This window comes from Aspergillus karnatakaensis (assembly GCF_047715665.1).
Source record: "Aspergillus karnatakaensis strain CBS 102800 unplaced genomic scaffold BJY04scaffold_20, whole genome shotgun sequence".
In the NCBI taxonomy this organism is placed as follows: domain Eukaryota; kingdom Fungi; phylum Ascomycota; class Eurotiomycetes; order Eurotiales; family Aspergillaceae; genus Aspergillus; species Aspergillus karnatakaensis.
Genome location: NW_027395732.1, coordinates 431160 through 450631, shown reverse-complemented (window position 1 = coordinate 450631; position 19472 = coordinate 431160). Strand labels below are relative to the sequence as shown.

Genomic DNA, 19472 nt, shown 5'->3' with positions numbered 1-19472 from the left:
GTGCACGCGTCCATGGTTCACGATAGCACGTGACCTTTGCTCTGAGCATTTCCCGCGAAGGAGTCTACGAGCGATACAGTTCCTAGGTAGTCTTGATTGTCATTCGATCATCTTGTAGAATACAATGCACCTGATGGAGTGCGCTTAATCCTCAGCCCCGTCCCTTCATTCAACAGCCCAATGGTATAAAATAGAAAAACGTCCTTGCTAACGCCAGATTTTGACGACTGAAACTGAGCATATATGAAACGAGGCCAACCTCACAAAATACCTTGTTTCTGAAGACTATAGTATCGTTAGCATTGATGTGGAAGACTGGGGTTGAAAGAACATACTCGAGATAAATCCTTTCCGGCATAACGTTGCCCTCTGCGTCCTCCATTTGCACCACATTGTCCTTGAGATCTCTATCCTTCCTTCGGTCCTGCTCCAGCTTCTCCCATAATCGTATCGCATCTTCTATCTTGGTGATTTCACGGAATAGGTTCGTGTTGGAGGTGATACCCAGACACTTCAAGCCGAAGATATGCAAAGCTTCGGAGAAATGCTTGTCGAATGCACGACGGCCCATGTAGACGTAGTTACCGCAGATCTCGCAAGAGTACTCCACACCCAGGCCATGCAGCTTGTAGAGCCAGTAAGGAATTGGCTTGCCATCCCAAGCGAGGGGCAACTTGAGAGGGTTGTAAATCCGGTCTTCGCCTTCCTCGTCAGACTCATTCCCTTGGTCTCCTCCGAGGTTCTCGGATTCCGCAAGCATGGCTTCCAGTTCCATTTGGCGCTCTCGTTCCGTCATGCCCTGCCTTCGCTCGACGTTGATCTTTGTGGCTTGACGCTCGTTCTCAAGAGCCTTTGCTAGGGAACGAACACGATGTTCGCGTTCTGCGACAGCTCGCTCTTTGAAGCGATGTGAAGCTGAAGCTCCAGCGTTTGCGGAGGGTGTTTGTTCACCGGAGTCACCGGCAGCTTTGCGAGCCTCGGCGGCTCGGATGTGCTTCTTACCCGTCAAGTGGTTTTTATACACGTTCTCATTCTTGAACTCCTTTTCACAGTCGGCGCACCAGATACCCTCTCCAGAGCCTTCTGTCTTGGGGCCCGAGGTACCGTTGCTGGTTTTCTCTTCTATCCATCCAGGCACCTCATTGGCGGCCCACTGCTTTTCGAACTCCTCGTCAAAGGCAGCGAATATTTTGGTCTGATCTTGCAAAGGTCTAGCCTTCTTGATAAACTCCTCCAGGTAGTTTGCGAGCTCTCCCACATATTGAAAGTACTTGTCCGACAATTTGTTACTCCGTTTGATCGGCATATGCGGGGGTGTAAAGGCATCAAAGATGTCAAGGTACTGAGTATATGAGACGCGCTTAATCCCCGGCAAATTGAGATACTGGTCGTGTAGCCGGGTAAGATCCACAAACTGCCCATACCCTTCTTCACCAGTGAACATGGTATCTATCTCCATTCCCGTCGACTCTCCCTCGCCAGGCACGCGGCGCTTGTACGCACGCTCGAGGTTCTCAAGCGGCTCATTCGGGTATCGCTTGTGGAAGTCTTTAACCTCGTCTAGCTTCTTGTAGAATTCTTCGAATTGGTCGCCTGTGGAGATGCTCTGAATCTCTCGTTCGCGTTCGCCATCGGTGCTCTTATATATCTCGAGCAGTCTCTTTGACTGTTCATCTATGCGATTCAGGAAATGGGCGACTTCATGGTCTCGAGCGAGCCGTTCACGAATCTGTATGCGGTTTGAATTGTTAGTGATGGGCTTGAAGAGAAAACTGCCAGAGCGACTCACGTTACGGGGCTCTTCAGCAACACGATCTGCGATGGCTTGCTCCAACCTCTCCAAGTCCTCGTGGATAAACCGCTGATCTTCGAGCACCATCCTGTAAGAGTCGCAAAACTGATCCAACCCTCCAATCAGTGACGCTTTGAGGTTGTCGGCACCGTTCAAGAGCTCTGCGGCGAGGCGACGTCACGTGCCATGGGCGGTGGCGGTCGATGTCGGCGGAAAAGTCGCTGCAAGCCTCGAGCTCCTCGATTCGCCTGACTAGAAACTACCAGTTCATTCAATAATTCGCGTTAATCGCATCTCTTTAACAAAATGGCGGAGGGAATTGACAGACGCGCCGATGGTAAGCGCTGACCTGAAAGAAGTTGAGCTGCAGTTATTAATGGCGCAAATTCAGACAAGATGGAGTTTAACACCTCTAAGGAGGTCACTGTTGCTCCTACCTTTGAGGATATGCACTTGAAGGAGAGCCTTCTCCGTGGTATTTACGCATACGGTTATGAGTCTCCATCCGCAGTGCAATCGCGTGCCATTGTTCAGATCTGCAAGGGCCGTGATACCATCGCCCAAGCACAGTCTGGTACCGGTAAGACTGCGACGTTCTCGATCAGTGCTCTGCAGGTTATCGATACTGTTGTTCGCGAGACCCAAGGTATGTTGAGATGGTTTCTGCTGTTGCGCCGCGATACTAATCGGTTTAGCTCTCGTTCTCTCTCCCACCCGCGAACTCGCGACCCAGATCCAGTCCGTTATCATGGCCCTAGGCGACTACATGAACGTTCAATGCCACGCCTGCATTGGAGGAACAAACATTGGCGAGGATATCCGGAAGCTCGACTACGGCCAGCATGTCGTCTCGGGCACACCAGGTCGTGTCGCAGATATGATCCGCAGACGCCACCTGCGCACCCGGCACATCAAGATGCTTGTTCTCGATGAAGCGGACGAGCTTCTGAACCGCGGTTTCCGCGAACAGATTTATGACGTCTACCGTTATCTTCCTCCTGCCACTCAAGTGGTCGTTGTCTCCGCTACCCTCCCATACGATGTGCTCGACATGACCACCAAATTCATGACCGATCCCGTCCGCGTTCTCGTCAAGCGTGACGAATTGACGCTGGAAGGCATCAAGCAGTATTTCATCGCCGTCGAGAAGGAGGAGTGGAAGTTCGACACCCTATGCGACCTTTACGACACCCTCACCATCACACAAGCCGTCATCTTCTGCAACACCCGCCGGAAGGTCGACTGGCTGACCGATAAGATGCGCGAAGCCAACTTCACAGTCTCAAGCATGCACGGCGAGATGCCCCAGAAAGAGCGTGACAGCATTATGCAAGATTTTCGCCAGGGCAACTCCCGCGTGCTGATCTCGACGGATGTCTGGGCTCGTGGTATCGATGTTCAGCAAGTTTCTCTTGTTATCAACTACGACCTTCCCACCAACCGTGAAAACTACATTCACCGTATCGGTCGTAGTGGTCGATTCGGCCGCAAGGGTGTTGCCATTAACTTCGTTACCAGCGATGACGTGCGCATCCTGCGCGATATCGAACTGTACTACTCTACACAAATTGATGAGATGCCCATGAATGGTAAGCTCAGAGTCCTTTCCCCATGCAAGTCTTTCTTTCGCGGAAACAAGCTAATTATTGTCGTAGTTGCCGATCTGCTTTCCTAAACCATATCTTCACCTACTTACTACTCTATCACGACCACACCATACCCCTTCTCGCCGCTTCAAGATTTCTCTCAGGATAGTGGACGCCTTTCCTTGACAGCGACTTAAGCACGTTCCTCAGCCTACGGTTCTATCTTCAGTGACTCGCGACACGAAATTTAACCCCATAGGTGGATTTTCAGGAAGGCAATCTCCGCAACATCTCTTGGGCACGTACTAGGACCAAGACAGAAGTCCTCCGAAGGTGAAACACCAGGCAGCGTGGAGGAAATGGGAAAATATCCAAATTGGTAAGTACTTCAGTACACAGCATCGCATTTCATCCCATTCACACTCTCCCTTTGTATATAAGACGCTGACGTTTTCCCGCTGCGGCAAGATTGCTTAGTTATCTTTAATCTTGACCTCAGAAGCGTTTCACTAAATATACTATTGGTTCACAAAATCTCTCTTAGCTATTTGCTTGCAAATTATATTCTGCCCCAGATTTTGACTGGTGTTTGGCAATTCTTAAGCAATTTTTTCCTGTCCTAAAATCAGCCCTGCTACGCTTTATCTACGTCCCTAAAAGCTAGAAGCTGCAGCGCTGCAATACGAGTAGAGAAGACAATCCTTCGTCTATACAGTAATACAGTGATTCGATTTATTGACCTCGTCGGGCCTAGTCTAGGAATCCATATCAACTGACAGATGTACGTACGTGTATAAAAATCCAAGCCAACGGTTCGGTTCAACAAACAGACAGCCCAAAGAAAGACCACGAAAATCCACTCCAGCTACAATTCCGCCAGCCCATTCGCGCCATAACGGCGGGTCACCAGCCTGGGCATAACCACCAAAAGAAAACCATAAACATTGAGCAATAAATACGAGACAGTCCGTGTATGAGTTGGACAAAGTTGTAAGTATGGACATGACGATGTGATGCAGCACCCATGAGATGGAGATGCTTGGATAGAGTCGGAGGTTAACGCCCATGAACGAATGCAAGATAGATAACAATCTGTAATACCAAAATGTGGCGCCTGCGACCTGTATTGGATGGATCATTGATAAACCGGGGAATGTGTATATGCACGAGATTCAATAATGGTAAGAAAATGAGAGGAGTGAGAAGTGGAGAATCTGAAAGACGAGAAATTGCGCTCCAGAAGCAGGTTCCAGATGCAATCCAGCCTAGAAGCTTGATGTTGACCGCAATGCACTTGTCCGAGCGTAGTTATTGCCCGGTGCTGTTCGCCGCTTCCCTGGTGGGCTATTTGGGTAAGCATCGCGCTCTCGAGACCAGCTGGATTGGAGTTAGTAGGAAAACTCTCAAGAGACTAACTACTGTTGACTGAGACTCACATTTTTACCAACTTGTCGTCACCAGCGGACGCGAACATGCCAGGATCAGCCGGGTTCCATGAGATTGCGTTCACGCACCCCTCGCGGTGTCCTTCGAGTGTCTCAACTAGTGTGCCATTCTCTTTATGCCAGACATAGATACGAGAATCTTATCGAAATGTTAGCAGCCTGATCGATCGTAAAGAGAGCTACACTTGCCTTCACTGCCGCTAACAACAAAGTTGTCTGCGGCCCCCCCAAATGTACTTCGAATGATGAACTCGCTTTGCTTTTGACCTTGGAAGCGGCGGACAATTTCTGAAGTCTCGAGGTCAATCAACTGGATCTGGCATTCGGTCAGATTAACAAGCATATGTCGCGAGTCTCTGCTGACAGCAACGGAAGTCGCCTTGGTTTTCAGGGGAAGAGCGTATTCTTCTTCTCTCGTGCGGAAGTTGAACACGCGAATCTTCCTCTCCACGTCCACCACAATCAGTCGTCTTCCATCTGGAGTGAGGGCGCAATCTTGAACGCGGAACTCGCCGTGCCACAGATGAAGTGGATTGCCTCGAATGCTCCAGTGGCACAGCTGAGAAGTGAGATCGAGAGAGGCAGTCACGAATGACTCCCCGTCAGGAGCCCAAACCGCAGCGGTTACCGGCTGTCTGTGGTGGTTTATGGTCAGGAGGCATCTTCCAGTCTGTTTGTCATTAGCTTAAAAGATACACCGGAGTGTTTAGAGTTCAGACCTCAGTGCTCCATACGCGAGCGGTCTTATCCTGGGAGCAAGTAATCAACTTCGAGTCATCGGGGCTCCAGACAGTATGAGCGACTCCGCCTGAGTGCTCCACTAGCTTGAAAAGGACAGTGAATGTACTCGTTTCGTAGATGATTACACTACTGTCCTTGCCGGCTGTAACTAGCTTCGTACCGTCATGAGAGAATTGACAGTGCCAGACTTCGTCTTCATGGTGTTTCAATTCCAGTCTTGTGCTAAGCGGGAAGTCATTCCGGTCGCACATATGATCTGAATATAACGACGGAGATAGCGCTGTATTGTGGTAGAGGCACTGGTTGATCTGATTCTGTTTCACATGATCCAGTAATGTGGCAAGCCGATTGTCCGGAATCATCACTGATGGGGAAATAGATTCTACTCGCAGTCAGTCAGATGCTACTATGACCGAACAAAATACTCACTCGACAAATCTGACAGAAGTCGCTCTCGTGAAAACCCGATCGGCCCGTCCCAAGCGGCTTGATCGTGCAGGTGCTCTGGAGGACACATGAGAAGGCTGTGATAAGTATTAGCAACATTTATCAGCAATCTCCAAGCAAAGCATACCTGGAAAGGGCGTGCAGGCGTTGCGTATCGTATTTCAGAGGCGTCAGTTCATATCGGAGAACCTTTAACGCGGCATCGAGATTTCGAGCATCTAATAACTCGAGGAACTTCTGCTGCCGTAGATGGAAGAGCATTTCACTCTTATCGGCGTTGTCGACCAGAGCCAGCTTCTCTTTGCTCGTTGTTTCGTCCTCGCTGTATCCCTGCTGGAACGACTGCACCAGTATGTGTTCCGCCTCCGACCACCGGCCCTCTAAGACTGCATTTCGAAAGATAGCCACCGCAGGGCTTTCGAGCTGGAAACCGCTTTCTTTACTCAACGAAGACGCCGAGCCGCTATAACCTAGCTCGTAAAGGCTTTGAATGAGAATTCTCGTGACCTCTTCGCGGTCATGACCGAAGTATGACGATGTCTTCGACAAAGCTTTCTGGTAACCATCCGCCTTCATCTCGCCGTTCGAGCTGGGGTGCAGAGTCTGGCCGTTCAGAGCTCGAGAAAGGGCCGCCTTCTGTGCGGGAGAGGCGGCCCCGCCCTTTGACAGCTGGGAGAAATTGTTCGTACTAGAGATTCCATCTGGTCGCATATTTGCCAGGCGCCTGCGCTTGGAGGAAGGAAGGTGACCCTCGACCGGGGCACCGGACTCGTTCCTATTCCGTTCCTGCGAATTTGATTCGCTTGTCGCCGTGTGACCACCCGCACGACCTCCCGTTGCGAGTGTATGGGTTTCAGGTGTGTCCGAAGGACTCCGGCGGCGACGGCGGTTCGTCGAGATGAAGGACTCGGCGGCACCTGGGCGACTACGACGGCTGGTAGATTCTCGGTTTGGCGAGGATGATCTACCGGCCGCGGAGGTATCGGCGCTCGGACGAGAGGGGATCGAGTCGGAGGGTATAAGGTTGGGGTGTTCGGGGGCCGCGGAGGAGGGCGTAGACGAGGGGAGGCGGTTTGCCAGATCGAAGATTCGAAATCTGCCCTTTTCGCCTGGCTCTGTCGAGAACCAGGAGAGCAGACCTATATCAGTGGTGGGTCACTGATGCTCGTGGAAAGCTCAGTTCCCGTGCGCGAGCTCGATCCAGATCAGGAGCCCGTCAATTCCTTACCTCGAGGGGGGATACTGAATGTATTCAAATCGATGTGGTGAACAAACGACGACAGTAGCCGAGTAAAAGATGCAAGAGGGGAGATAGCAGCTTGTCGGGCGGAGGGTGGAGTGAGGTCTTATCGGGCCTGAATCGTGCTCGAGGGTAGGCGCCAAGCTCCACAGGACAACGATAACTGGAGTATCAAGAGTGACTCCAGCTGAGATAGGGAAACCCAAGGACCTGAACTTCAGGTAGAGAAGGCAATAAGTAAGGTTACGTTGACAGAGACATGTATTTGCAGAAAAGGTGGAAGGGAAGCTCAAAGTAGACGGAGAGGTTAGGTTGAAGCACCGCGGGTGTGTCTTAACTATTCTCCGTGCGGCCTAACCGTCACCGAACTTCCGCAACAATATGGTAATATCCAAACATCCAGTGGTATTACGCTGAATGGCGAGCCTGAGGACCTTGACTTATAGTTTGTCGTGTTCTCACTTTTTGAGTTTGCTGCCTAGATATCGTCGAAGCTTTCCTTTCTTTCGCCATCTAGGTTGGCCATGATCACAATATATAACTCGGCACCAGACAGCATTATGCTGGAACTTACGATAACCTATCATTTACTCTGGACCAACAGTCTCTCGACCAAGTACTCGTCCCAGATATGACTGTCAGCGTCTGATAATTCCAGCTGTTAGTCACTTTATAGTCTTGTCTGACTTATACCAGGCAAACAAAGCAGACCCGACACAACCTTCACAGCACGGCTCATCCTAAGCCGCCTGCCATAATCTCCAGGAACCGCGAGGCTGCGAGGCAGTTTACTGGCTGGGTGCCCTACTCCGCTACGTTGACGCAAGGATATCCTGACGCCATCAAGGGCTATTGAAGGAACCGCGGATAACGAAGGAGAAGAGTGCTGGAGAGCGATAATGAGTAGTTACCTACTAGTTACCTACGGAGTACGAGAGTATCCTCTGGCTAATCTGATTGGCTCATGGATAATCGTCATCAAAGCCAGTATCATATGGAATGTCACAGGTTCAAAATGTCGACTATTAAGCATGGTGGCCGCTAGCTACTAAGGTTCAGTCTCGTGGCCAAGGGTACAATCCAGTACCTAATGGTCAACTGCCCATGCCATGATGCTTACTGTCCTGCGTCCGAAAGGCAATACGTACGCTAACGCGTGGATCCATTTCCGTCGAATCCTGAAAGAAACCTAGCGAGATAAGGGAGTATTCTATAACACCAACCCGCATCGGAGACCCCAGAACAGCCTCCGGGTCCGTACTTCCTGTAACACGGATGCCGTCAACGATAGTACGCCAGTCCGTTTGATTGAGGGGCTCTGTATTCACTTACAGAGGGAACAGTTACCATTCGACACGCACCAGGATTAACCTTCCTCAGCTGCAAATAACATGACTTCTTGACCACCTGGCCCTCCAATAACATAACCACTAACCTCCCTCCCATGCTAAGTAATCCCAGGCCCCAAATCTCGCCCGTGTTGCAGAATCGTGGAACAGTCCAAGACCTTAGGTGCGCTTCTGACCTCATCATGATACCTCGAAATTCCCCACATCGCCCCCGCACCTGCCTATATAACCCGCTCACGCCATCGCGTTCCAGTCTCTCATCAACTCCACACTAAACCGTGAATCCCTCTATACTTCAACCTCAGTTTCATAACATATCAACAAACCCTCCTTTCTTTTACCAAACTACATACAAAATGGGTGGCTGTGGCTGTGGATCCGGAACGACTTGTGGCTGCAGTGGTCCTCAATCTTGCACATGCGGTCAGAGCTGCCAGTGCACCTCTTGCGGAGTATGTATCCCTTGCTTGTTTCAAGGCTGGTTCTCACAACGGGTGTTAATCGCTTTTACAGAAGTAAACCGGCTTTTATCACTTGAGCTCGATCGCACTACGGGATCTGGATTGATAATGGGTGGATGAATTTGTTATGCATACGTACGACGAAGTTGATGTCAATCATGGAATGAAATCTCTATATATTGTCCAAGAAAGCTCGATTCCACATATCTACTGTATAGCTTTACCAGTTGTATCTCACATATCGTAGTGTACAGGATATCCAAAGCCTTTCTACTCTCCATGTTCAACCGGCCTTTCCAACCAAAACTCCCTGGCACGCCTTCAATGCGCCAGTAATCGTAAATGCAATGCAAGGCGAAAGCATATACAGGATCTATCAAGGTCACCGCCTGTCAGCTTCACTTCCAGCTCCCTGTCAATCCCTGCACCATCGAGGGGAAATGCAAGGAGGGGGAAATCATACCGTCAAAGTCTTCGCAATCGTCATCTTCTGCGCCTCCGATGCCTTAGCCAACTCCGCAAGACCCTGAATCACCAGCGCCGGAGGACCAGCCGGCATAAGCATCATACTGAACCACAAGACCGGGTCGGAACGCAACCAATTGGTGTTCTTGGCGAGGGCGTAGACGAGGGAGATACTCAGGCTGTTGCATGATTATCTTGTCAGCTTATTCCTTTCTCTGGGGTAGAATTGTGAGAGGGATACATACGCAGGCCAAATAACCAGTCTTATCAAGAAAATTGTGAGTATAGCCTTCCACCCGGGATTACTCGACTCATCACCGTCGTTATTGCTGCTGTTATTTTCCTTCTTCATCTTCTCAAAACTAACCCCCAACTCACACCCAACAATGAATATCTGCAGTGTCGTAAACAGCTTGCCCAAGTTCTTGACACTGCTCGTCAGCCAAGCATTAAAGATACCTCCGTCCTCATAACTGTTGAAGAACGCTTTATGGAGCTGCGGCACAAGTCCCAAGATCGCACCCACAATCGTACACAGAATCGCGATATCCGCCATCGGCGTATCAAAGGGAGTAAGAACATTCTGCTTGACCTTCTTCGGGAAGACATAGACGGCCTTCTTGGCGTACTTTTTCACCTTGCGAGTTAGGGCACACTCGTCGCGTTTGCGGGGCTGCGAGTATCCTTGTCGGTGGAGGAGGGGGCTTTCTTCGTCTGCGGATAGGGGTTCGTCGCCTGGAAGGGGATGGTTTGCGGCCTCTTCATCTGTGTCGTTTCCGTCCGTATCGCTGCTTTCGTCACTGGTGAGCATTGTTGGCCCGACGGCGTATCCGATTGTTTTGCTGATTACGCCGCAGAGGAGGAAGTAGCTTTGTGCGCGGGCGACGGCGGCGGAGACGTCTTCGCCGTTCTGGAGGATCATCTTCAAGCTCCCGACACTTTCGAGAGATTGCAAGAGGAGTAGTGGTAGGGAGGTGGTGTTATTGAATGCTGAAGCAGGCGTGACCCACGCCGGGAGATTCAAGAGCTTTGACGCAAGACGCGCAAGGAGGATCGAGAGCGTGGTGTATGTTATTGACCAGACTAAATAGCACCATTGTCAGCATGGCGAGTTTAAGAATGTATCTGATGTGAACGAAATTTCCTACCTAGAACTGGCACATAATTCAATACATTGTCCAACTTCAGCTGCTCCCCCAAATGCACCAAAATCAGCGCCGGGAGCAGAACCTTGACGCCTAGGCCCGAAACATCATGTATAGATGCGCGTTGTATAAGGCCGAATTTGCGCGCCGCGACGCCGTATGCTAGGGTTAGGAGGACGGAGACGCAGGCTTGCAGAGCACCAAGAAAGGAGACGACGAGGCTGTTGGCCATACTTTTGGCACGGCTGATCGTCTAGGTAGGTCGGAGAATTCTTTGAAATTACAGTTTTTTCGTGTACTATTATTGGAATTAGGAATTGAGCACGCGAGCTGCAGAGGGATTTAAGGGTCTGCAGGTGGTTTTGAGGGTTGGATGTCGTCATCATGTCATGGACCGGGGGGGCTTGGGGGCTCTTGGGTGCTTGGGGTCTAGAATTTTGTTGATCCACTCTGCAGGTTTGATGGTGAGAGTGATCTCAGCCAAGTGGGAGACTGTTCCTGGTTTATTAAATGGCTGATCAGAATAAAATTGCAATTGGAGTCGGAGGATCAGATCGCTAGCTATATAGGAAGGTCACTGCCACGTGTAAGATAAAGAGATTGGGCATTAACAGAACGTCACCAAGCTCCTAGCAGCTTCTGCTGACCCAGGAAACGCGCGCCTACCATAGCTCCGTAAACTACAGTTGCTGCTGAAGTACATGCAGCTAAAACACCCAGCTGTGCGAGCGTCTCGACGCCTGCCTTCGAGTTCTTTCTCTCTTTGCGAGTGCCAAGTTTCGTCGTGCGGGTGTACCAAGGGACATACTTGAAGTCGAATATAGTTTCGCCTCCAAGGCCGTGCTCCTTGTCTGTGATGATAGAGTAGTACAGCCTCCGGCGAACCTGCACATTATTAGCAGCGAAAAACAGTCATGGTAAGAACACGAACCGCAATCCATGCTTTGTCAAAGAGGGGAAACACCCGGTTGGAATAGGCGATGAGCATCACAAGATAACAGTAACCGTATATCAGACTCTGGTAGTATAGGCTTGTCTTTGGGATATCGAGGCGATCGGAAAGTTTATCACCGTTCAGGTGTCTGGCCATCGCCTCCATGAACTCTTTCGACGCAAAGCTCGGCGCTGTATTCTCAAGCCCAATAACAATGTTCTTTGCGAGCACTTGTCCAATCGGTTTCGGGTCGACTTCAAACTCAAGAATCGACTCCATCATTGCCTTGGCAGTAGGTTTGTGTGCAAGAAATTCGTGCGGTGTACCCATGTAGTATGCTACGAGTCTCCAGAGAGCAAGATAATCGTCGATCTCTTTCTCGAGAAGGTAGATACCCTGCCGAGGAAGGCCAATCCATACAACACTGGTGGAGAATGTATTGATGGTTCCAATGCAGTCGAGGTCGCTGATCGGCGTGCCGAATGCTTCAAGGTCGTAGTATTCCGGCTTTTCCTCAACGAGACTGAGGATCCGAGACCGGACGGAGGCATGTAGTAGCCTAACTCTAACCGAGGACTTGTGTCCGGCACCACCAGGCTTGATGGAGTCTAAAGACAGAGAGACTTGAAGAACATGCTGAAGGGTCTCAAGCAGCCTTCGTCGAACCACGTCAGCAGAGAATCCACCAGTCCTAGCTAGTGTTTCAACGACACGATTGGCGCCCCTACAATCGAAGCCCATCAGCGACGGTTGCTTGAACCTGATCTAAGTACTTACATTCCACCCAACAAGCTCTGAAAGCTGAGCTGTAGCAGTCAATACAAGAGCCCACGGTAGTATTGACTGACTTACTACATTGAGTATCGCCATCCCGTAGCGAAAGAAGACCTCCTGTCCTCGCTTGATCTGATTCCAATCAACCCAGTCGGGAACTGTGTTGATTTCCGTCCATAGCTCACGAAGCCTGGCATCATCCTTCGCATGCTTCTCAAGTAATCCCAGCAGGTCACGCTTGGGGGCTTTGACTGCTGGCTCGCCGGCCTTGGGGCGGTACTTCTCCGGAGGCGATAGCTCGTTGAGCTTAGCGATGCAGTCATCTGCAAGCTTATCATACGAGAAAGTCATTGGGCGCAGCTGCTCAGCTGTTCGATGAAGCTCCGTCCATTCGAACGAAATGTCCCAGTGGGTATGAATGTTTGGACCGACCATCTTGATAGGTTCCGTGCAGGAAATGGCAAGCAAATAGGACAGCAGTGGGCGAATGCCCGCGGGCAACAGGGCGTATAATATATCATTCTGCTCTATGCAACGGACCATATGACCATTTGTTGGCGTTGGCGTTAGTGAAAGAATTCTCTATCGTCCGTCGATTCCATGTGGACAGGCAGCGTCCATGCCCAGAGAGGCGAAGAGCCGAGAGGCGAGCTCAGAATCCACGGATCGAGGAAGTCTATTGACGGTTAGTAGGACATAAAGGAGACATGTGAAGAGTCTCAGATGCCAGCACAATGGCTTTATGCATCCTGCATAGCGCCAGGAAAAATAAATGCGGGGAACCTAGATCCCCTGCCAGTTAGTTCAATGGCGGGGATATCTCGTGGTGTGGATGACGCTTGTTGCACGAGTCATCCAATGCACCTGAATTATACATGCGATAATATCCACGGAATCAGCATTTGTGGAAAGTAGATCATAGCATACTCTTCGCATCATGGATTGTGAGCCGCAGGACAGACGTTGCATATGGTAGCCAAAGTGAGCTCAGCTCTGGGCTAGCTATACCAGTAGGTAGCTAAGCGGTTTTGATCAACGCGGGGTGCTGAGCGGTTCGTAGTGCAAGCCGGATAAGCTGTACCACCGGGTGTCAATTATCGGTGTCTCTCAACAAAGCTGGACTAATATTTATTGAAAGCTCTAGAGCGAATTTGTGTTTGTTGAAGAGCTCCAAACGCCGAGAGTCTGTTAGCATCAACAGAGCTTCTCCGGAACTTACTCAGCCTGAGGCTAACTAAGCAACCCCCGACCACGAACCCTCGTTTTGTACAAATGTCCCATTGCGAGCAATCAATACTAGATTCGAATGTTGGGATTGGGCGTGCGTCGACTGAAATCTCGCCCATCCCTATTGGACCTGATTGCCAACCGTGGTGTTGCTGAAGCGTCGTCCCCCCAGACGCAGGAGAGTCCGTCATCACCGCCTAGACCGGACAAGCTGCCACCGCTCCCCGTTTCGCCCACTCCATCCACCTCCAGCGACAGCACCAGCTCCAGCGAGTCGTCCTCCATCCCGCTGCCCCTCCTTTCATCCACCTCCTCTATACAACCTCCGACTTCTCACATCATGGCTCCTTCGAAGGAGGCCTCTTCGGGCTCTGAGAATGTCCAGAAGGGCTCTGTCTTCTCCGTCTCCGGTCCCGTCGTCGTCGCCGAGAACATGTTGGGATGTGCCATGTATGAGTTGGTGGGTTAGCCTGAGCTCTCAAAGCTTCAAGTCCGGCGGCTTGAAACCACTACTCGGTTATTTGCTCACTTTTTGATGGAATAGTGTCGAGTCGGTCACGATCAGCTAGTCGGAGAAGTTATTCGTCTCGAGGCGGATAAAGCCACCATTCAGGTTTACGAAGAAACCGGTATGGCTGACCCCCCATTCCATTATAACCGGAGCTGATGTTCATCGCTGCTAGCTGGTTTGACGGTCGGTGACCCCGTTCTGCGTACTGGAAAGCCTCTATCGGTCGAGCTCGGTCCGGGTTTGATGGAAACAATCTACGACGGTATCCAGCGTCCCCTGAAAGCCATCGCCGACGAGTCTGGCGGTATCTACATTCCCCGCGGTATTGCGGTCAATGCGCTCGATCGCAAGAAGAAGTGGGATTTCAAGCCGGGCAATTACAAGGTCGGCGACCACATTACTGGTGGCGACATCTGGGGTACCGTTTTCGAGAACAGCTTGTTGAACGACCACAAAATTCTCCTTCCCCCTCGCGCGAAGGGTACGATTACCCGGATAGCGGAAGCCGGTAGCTATACAGTGGAAGAACAACTACTGGAAATTGAGTTCAATGGCACCAAGACCACCCACGGAATGATGCACACTTGGCCCGTCCGTGTCCCCCGCCCGGTCAACGATAAGCAGTCTGCAGATGCGCCCTTCATTGTCGGACAGAGAGTGCTGGATGCTCTCTTCCCTAGTGTGCTGGGTGGTACTGTCTGTATCCCTGGTGCCTTCGGGTGCGGCAAGACTGTCATCTCCCAAAGTGTGTCCAAATTCTCCAACAGTGATGTCATTGTTTATGTCGGTTGTGGTGAGCGTGGAAACGAGATGGCTGAAGTGTTGATGGACTTCCCGGAGGTATGTTTGACCCTCGAAGCGACTGGGGTAGTCGTAGCTAACGAGTGTGCTCTATAGCTCAGTATCACTATCGATGGCCGCAAGGAGCCTATCATGAAGCGTACCTGCTTGATCGCCAATACCTCTAACATGCCCGTTGCCGCCCGTGAAGCTTCAATTTACACCGGTATCACCATCGCGGAGTACTTCCGTGATCAAGGAAAGAACGTGGCTATGATGGCAGACTCCAGTTCTCGATGGGCCGAGGCTCTTCGTGAGCTTTCCGGTCGTCTCGGAGAGATGCCTGCTGATCAAGGTTACCCCGCCTACCTTGGTGCCAAGCTTGCCTCTTTCTACGAACGTGCCGGTAAGAGTATCGCTCTCGGAAGCCCCGAGCGAATTGGTAGTGTCAGTATTGTGGCTGCTGTCAGTCCTCCTGGTGGTGATTTCTCAGACCCTGTCACTACGAGTACCCTAGGTATCGTCCAAGTTTTCTGGGGTCTCGACAAGAAATTGGCCCAGCGCAAGCATTTCCCTTCGATCAACACAGGTATCTCCTACAGCAAGTACACGAACGTCCTCGACAAGTTCTACCAGAAGGACCACCCCGAGTTCCCTCGCCTACGTAACCAGGTGAAGGAGCTCTTGACCAAGTCTGAAGATCTCGACCAGGTTGTGCAGTTGGTCGGAAAGGCGGCGCTTGGTGACTCTGACAAGATCACATTGGATGTGGCTGCTATGGTGAAGGATGATTTCCTCCAGCAAAACGGATACAGTGACTATGACCAGTTCTGCCCTCTCTGGAAGACCGAGTACATGATGAAGGCGTTCATGGGCTACCACGACGAAGCACAGAAGGCGATCGCCCAAGGGCAGAGCTGGCCCAAGGTGCGCGACGCCACCACTGACATCCAGACCGAGCTGCGGAACATGAAGTTCGAGGTTCCGGATGATGAGGCCGGAGTGTCCGCGAAGGTAAGCCATCTCATTTCAGCCCGTTTGTATTCGCAAAGCTAACTTTCAACAGTACGAGAAGATTCTGCAGACCATGTTGGAGCGGTTTGCATCCGTGTCGGATGAGTAAATCATGAACTATACTGCCATTATACCTTCAAGAACGATACTTTTGTTATTTCAGTCTATATTGTTGAGAGCTTGTAGCATAGCAGCTTTCTGTAGTTATTTTGTTTTCTGTCAATACTACGCTAGACCATGGTTGCGCTGCATACGGAGCATTCTGAATACCTAAATATCTAAGCTACCTGATATAGTAGCGTTAGGTGCCAGCATTGTTGACCTTTGGGAGCATCTCATGTGGCGGGTGTTGGGTGCACAGCCTGGAGGCAAAATGGCACGCACCGCTTGTTGGGCCCCAGGCTTTGTTGCTGCCTCTTGGATCTCGACCGCCGACTGGAAACTTGGCCGCTCGCCATCCCGCTACCCTTCACTTCGCACCACAATCGCTCTCCCTCACTTGCTTTATATATCATCTAATCCCTTTCCTCTCTTTACCGGTATTTCGCCCACAGCGAACGTTGTTCTATCCTTTCGTTGCCAGCCATGGCAAGCCCAACGACCGGCTACTCGTGCGTGACCCTCACCCCTCGTGCTGCAGCCCGAGCTTCACTGACCCATTGCGTCTCGATAACAGGATAAACGTCAATGACCCTAGCTTGATTTCGCTGGTCAACAAGCTTCAGGATGTCTTCTCAACCGTCGGGGTAAGTGCTGCTCCCCTCCTACTCCCCGGTCTCGTTGCCACAGCCCCTCCCCCGGACACCGCTTGTTGACCGTGTTAGGTTCAAAACCCCATCGACCTGCCACAAATCGCAGTTGTCGGTTCGCAGTCTAGCGGAAAGAGTTCAGTTCTAGAAAACATTGTCGGTCGCGATTTGTAGGTGTTATAACCCCGCGACGCTTGCATGAGAGGCCGCGCGTCGCTAACATGAGCTCTTTTTAGCCTGCCTCGTGGTTCCGGTATCGTCACTCGGAGACCCCTTATCCTGCAACTCATCAATAAGCCCTCGCGAAACTCCCAAGCAAACGGCGCGCCCGAAGAGAAGCTCGAGACAACAGATAAGGAGGCGAACCTGGACGAATATGGCGAGTTCCTTCACATCCCCGGCCAGAAATTCTACGACTTCAACAAGATTCGTGATGAAATTGTTCGAGAAACCGACTCCAAGGTCGGCCGTAACGCCGGAATCTCCGCCGCTCCTATCAATTTGCGAATCTACTCTCCCAACGTCCTTACCCTGACACTCGTCGATTTGCCCGGTTTGACTAGAGTGCCGGTCGGTGACCAGCCCAAGGATATTGAGAAGCAGATCCGCGATATGATTCTGAAATATATCAGCAAGCCTAACGCTATCGTCCTCGCCGTCACAGCCGCCAACCAGGATCTTGCCAACTCTGACGGGTTGAAGCTCGCGCGGGAGGTGGACCCTGAGGGACAGCGCACGATTGGTGTCTTGACCAAGGTCGATCTTATGGACGAGGGTACCGATGTGGTAGATATTCTTGCTGGCAGGATTATCCCTCTGCGCCTGGGGTACGTTCCAGTGGTCAACCGTGGTCAGCGTGATATCGAGAACAAGCGACCCATTTCGTACGCGCTAGAACACGAGAAGAACTTCTTTGAGAACCACAAGGCGTACCGGAATAAGGCTTCTTACTGCGGAACACCGTACTTGGCCCGGAAGCTAAACTTGGTGAGTTATCAGTACACGAAGAGGGTTGTCTAAGATTAAGTGCTGATATTATTAGATTCTTATGATGCACATCAAGCAAACCCTGCCAGATATCAAGTCGCGGATCTCCTCGTCACTGCAGAAGTACTCCGCCGAACTTTCTCAGCTTGGTGACTCTATGCTTGGCAACAGCGCCAACATTATCCTCAACATCATCACAGAATTCAGCAACGAGTACAGAACGGTTCTTGAAGGAAACAACCAGGAGCTCTCCAGCATCGAACTTTCCGGCGGTGCCCGTATCAGTTTCGTGTTCCACGAGCTCTACTCCAACGGTGTCAAGGCTGTGGATCCATTCGACCAGGTTAAAGATATTGACATCCGCACCATCCTGTACAATTCGTCTGGTTCATCGCCTGCTCTCTTCGTGGGAACCACTGCTTTCGAGCTCATTGTCAAGCAACAGATCAAGCGCCTCGAAGACCCTAGTCTGAAGTGTATCTCACTTGTGTATGATGAGCTTGTCCGCATTCTCGGGCAGCTTTTGAACAAGCAGCTATTCCGCCGTTACCCAATGCTCAAGGAGAAGTTCCACGCCGTTGTGATTGCTTTCTTCAAGAAGTGCATGGAGCCCACGAACAAGCTGGTCCACGACCTCATCTCGATGGAGTCAACCTACATCAACACCGCTCACCCCGATTTCCTTAACGGGCACCGCGTATGTGATTATTTCTGTCTTCATCGAGCCGCTCGCTAACAATAACAGGCCATGGCTATTGTCAACGAACGCCAGACCGCTGGTAAGCCCACTCAGGTGGACCCCAAGACTGGAAAGCCTCTTCCTCCTCGGGCCAACAGCCCTTCCGTCGAAGTTACGCCTGCACAAGACAGCGGCTCCGGATTCTTTGGTAGTTTCTGGGCGTCGAAGAACAAGAAGAAGATGGCTGCCATGGAGGCTCCTCCACCAACACTCAAGGCTTCCTCTACTCTGTCCGAGCGCGAGAGCACTGAGGTTGAAGTCATCAGTAAGTTGCAAGCATTGGCTTCCACATTGAAGACTAACTAACCCCTGCAGAACTCCTTATCACCTCCTACTTCAACATCGTCAAGCGCACGATGATCGACATGGTCCCGAAGGCTATCATGTACACCCTTGTGCAGTATGTTGCCCTTGTCTGTTTCCGAATTTCTGCTAACGACCCCAGGTTCTCCAAAGAAGAGATGCAACGTGAGTTGCTCGAGAACATGTACCGCAACAACGAACTCGACGACCTCCTCAAGGAAAGCGACTACACAATCCGGCGGCGGAAGGAGTGCCAGCAAATGGTCGAGTCCCTCGGCCGTGCCAGCGAAGTCGTCAGCCAGGTGCAGTGATTCCAGTAGCAGTAGACCGCGCGTTTGTGATTCCCAACTCCGTTTGTCCTTCGTTTCCTTCATCTTCGTCTTGGTTTTGGTGGGAAAGATTCGACACTCACTTCCTTTTTTGTCCTCGGTCTTCGGTTCGGGATATATGCCTCACGCTCACGCCTGCATATGTTTATACTACTTTTCCCTGATATGAGCAAAGAGTTGCTACGGCCGAAATTTCTTTTTTGCTGTGAGTCAGGGGGGTTGGTTCTGGCTTACGGCTTCGGAATCTTTCACGAATTTGTATTGCCTAATGATGTGGATGCTCGCTTGCTTGCTGCGCTTTAGTTTAGAATCAGACAGAGATCTTATCAGTACGGAATGTACAGTAGTCTAGTTTATGCCTTTATTTCGTGATCATGTTCATGCTGTACCTCAAGAGCCGTGGCATTTGTCTAGAAAATGAGGTCACAAGGCCTCTCTTCAGTGTTCACATTGT

At 51.0% G+C, this 19472-nt stretch overlaps 7 protein-coding genes across 7 annotated transcripts; 3 read left to right on the top strand and 4 right to left on the bottom strand.

Moving 5' to 3' along the window:
- Window positions 1–79: 79 nt before the first annotated feature.
- BJY04DRAFT_187629 (SF3a splicing factor complex subunit PRP9) lies at window positions 80–1931 on the bottom strand. Its single transcript, XM_073711070.1, has 3 exons — window positions 1790–1931; window positions 336–1729; window positions 80–285 (listed from the first exon to the last, which is right to left on the bottom strand). Exons 1-3 carry the CDS (start codon window positions 1877–1879, stop codon window positions 261–263), a joined length of 1509 nt encoding a protein of 502 aa, XP_073572099.1. The 5' UTR covers window positions 1880–1931; the 3' UTR covers window positions 80–260.
- Window positions 1932–2098: 167 nt separating this feature from the next.
- Window positions 2099–3467, top strand: BJY04DRAFT_207132 (ATP-dependent RNA helicase eIF4A; the record flags this gene model as incomplete). The annotated part of the gene is made up of 4 exons (XM_073713814.1): window positions 2099–2129; window positions 2184–2438; window positions 2488–3381; window positions 3448–3467. The coding sequence occupies 4 exons, from the start codon at window positions 2099–2101 to the stop codon at window positions 3465–3467; spliced, it is 1200 nt and encodes a 399-aa protein (XP_073572098.1).
- A 575-nt stretch (window positions 3468–4042) lies between these two features.
- On the bottom strand, window positions 4043–6815 carry BJY04DRAFT_51374 (WD40-repeat-containing domain protein). The gene is made up of 7 exons (XM_073720543.1): window positions 6139–6815; window positions 5994–6088; window positions 5543–5946; window positions 5188–5493; window positions 5013–5139; window positions 4815–4962; window positions 4043–4755 (listed from the first exon to the last, which is right to left on the bottom strand). The coding sequence occupies exons 1-7, from the start codon at window positions 6720–6722 to the stop codon at window positions 4644–4646; spliced, it is 1776 nt and encodes a 591-aa protein (XP_073572097.1). The 5' UTR covers window positions 6723–6815; the 3' UTR covers window positions 4043–4643.
- Window positions 6816–9432: 2617 nt separating this feature from the next.
- On the bottom strand, window positions 9433–10170 carry BJY04DRAFT_187604 (Auxin Efflux Carrier superfamily). The gene is made up of 2 exons (XM_073711069.1): window positions 9772–10170; window positions 9433–9705 (listed from the first exon to the last, which is right to left on the bottom strand). The coding sequence occupies exons 1-2, from the start codon at window positions 10080–10082 to the stop codon at window positions 9519–9521; spliced, it is 498 nt and encodes a 165-aa protein (XP_073572096.1). The 5' UTR covers window positions 10083–10170; the 3' UTR covers window positions 9433–9518.
- BJY04DRAFT_187603 (uncharacterized protein) lies at window positions 10168–10590 on the top strand. The gene has a single exon (XM_073711068.1). It carries the CDS (start codon window positions 10272–10274, stop codon window positions 10488–10490), a length of 219 nt encoding a protein of 72 aa, XP_073572095.1. The 5' UTR covers window positions 10168–10271; the 3' UTR covers window positions 10491–10590.
- Window positions 10591–11289: 699 nt separating this feature from the next.
- Window positions 11290–12814, bottom strand: BJY04DRAFT_207130 (oxygenase MpaB family protein; the record flags this gene model as incomplete). Its single annotated transcript, XM_073713813.1, has 4 exons — window positions 11290–11556; window positions 11603–12329; window positions 12383–12411; window positions 12458–12814. 4 exons carry the CDS (start codon window positions 12812–12814, stop codon window positions 11290–11292), a joined length of 1380 nt encoding a protein of 459 aa, XP_073572094.1.
- An 871-nt stretch (window positions 12815–13685) lies between these two features.
- BJY04DRAFT_207129 (V-type ATPase) lies at window positions 13686–19000 on the top strand (the record flags this gene model as incomplete). The annotated part of the gene is made up of 11 exons (XM_073713812.1): window positions 13686–14066; window positions 14151–14235; window positions 14290–14957; window positions 15015–15911; window positions 16466–16657; window positions 16736–16830; window positions 16897–17647; window positions 17703–18344; window positions 18393–18651; window positions 18702–18786; window positions 18832–19000. The coding sequence occupies 11 exons, from the start codon at window positions 13686–13688 to the stop codon at window positions 18998–19000; spliced, it is 4224 nt and encodes a 1407-aa protein (XP_073572093.1).
- Window positions 19001–19472: the final 472 nt, after the last annotated feature.

What these genes read in the sequence shown, in the direction of transcription:
- BJY04DRAFT_187629 (XM_073711070.1), bottom strand. Translation starts at nt 1,879, where the DNA reads ATGGTGCTCGAAGATCAGCGGTTTATCCACGAGGACTTGGAGAGGTTG. An exon ending in TTGCTGAAGAGCCCCGTAAC is followed by an intron (nt 1,730 to 1,789) that starts GTGAGTCGCTCT and finishes AACCGCATACAG; the next exon opens with ATTCGTGAACGGCTCGCTCG. An exon ending in CCGGAAAGGATTTATCTCGA is followed by an intron (nt 286 to 335) that starts GTATGTTCTTTC and finishes ACGATACTATAG; the next exon opens with TCTTCAGAAACAAGGTATTT.
- BJY04DRAFT_51374 (XM_073720543.1), bottom strand. Translation starts at nt 6,722, where the DNA reads ATGCGACCAGATGGAATCTCTAGTACGAACAATTTCTCCCAGCTGTCA. An exon ending in TGTTGTTAGCGGCAGTGAAG is followed by an intron (nt 4,963 to 5,012) that starts GCAAGTGTAGCT and finishes CATTTCGATAAG; the next exon opens with ATTCTCGTATCTATGTCTGG. An exon ending in GACGACAAGTTGGTAAAAAT is followed by an intron (nt 4,756 to 4,814) that starts GTGAGTCTCAGT and finishes ACTCCAATCCAG; the next exon opens with CTGGTCTCGAGAGCGCGATG.
- BJY04DRAFT_187604 (XM_073711069.1), bottom strand. Translation starts at nt 10,082, where the DNA reads ATGGCGGATATCGCGATTCTGTGTACGATTGTGGGTGCGATCTTGGGA. An exon ending in AGACTGGTTATTTGGCCTGC is followed by an intron (nt 9,706 to 9,771) that starts GTATGTATCCCT and finishes ATCATGCAACAG; the next exon opens with CCTGAGTATCTCCCTCGTCT.
- BJY04DRAFT_187603 (XM_073711068.1), top strand. Translation starts at nt 10,272, where the DNA reads ATGGTTTGCGGCCTCTTCATCTGTGTCGTTTCCGTCCGTATCGCTGCT.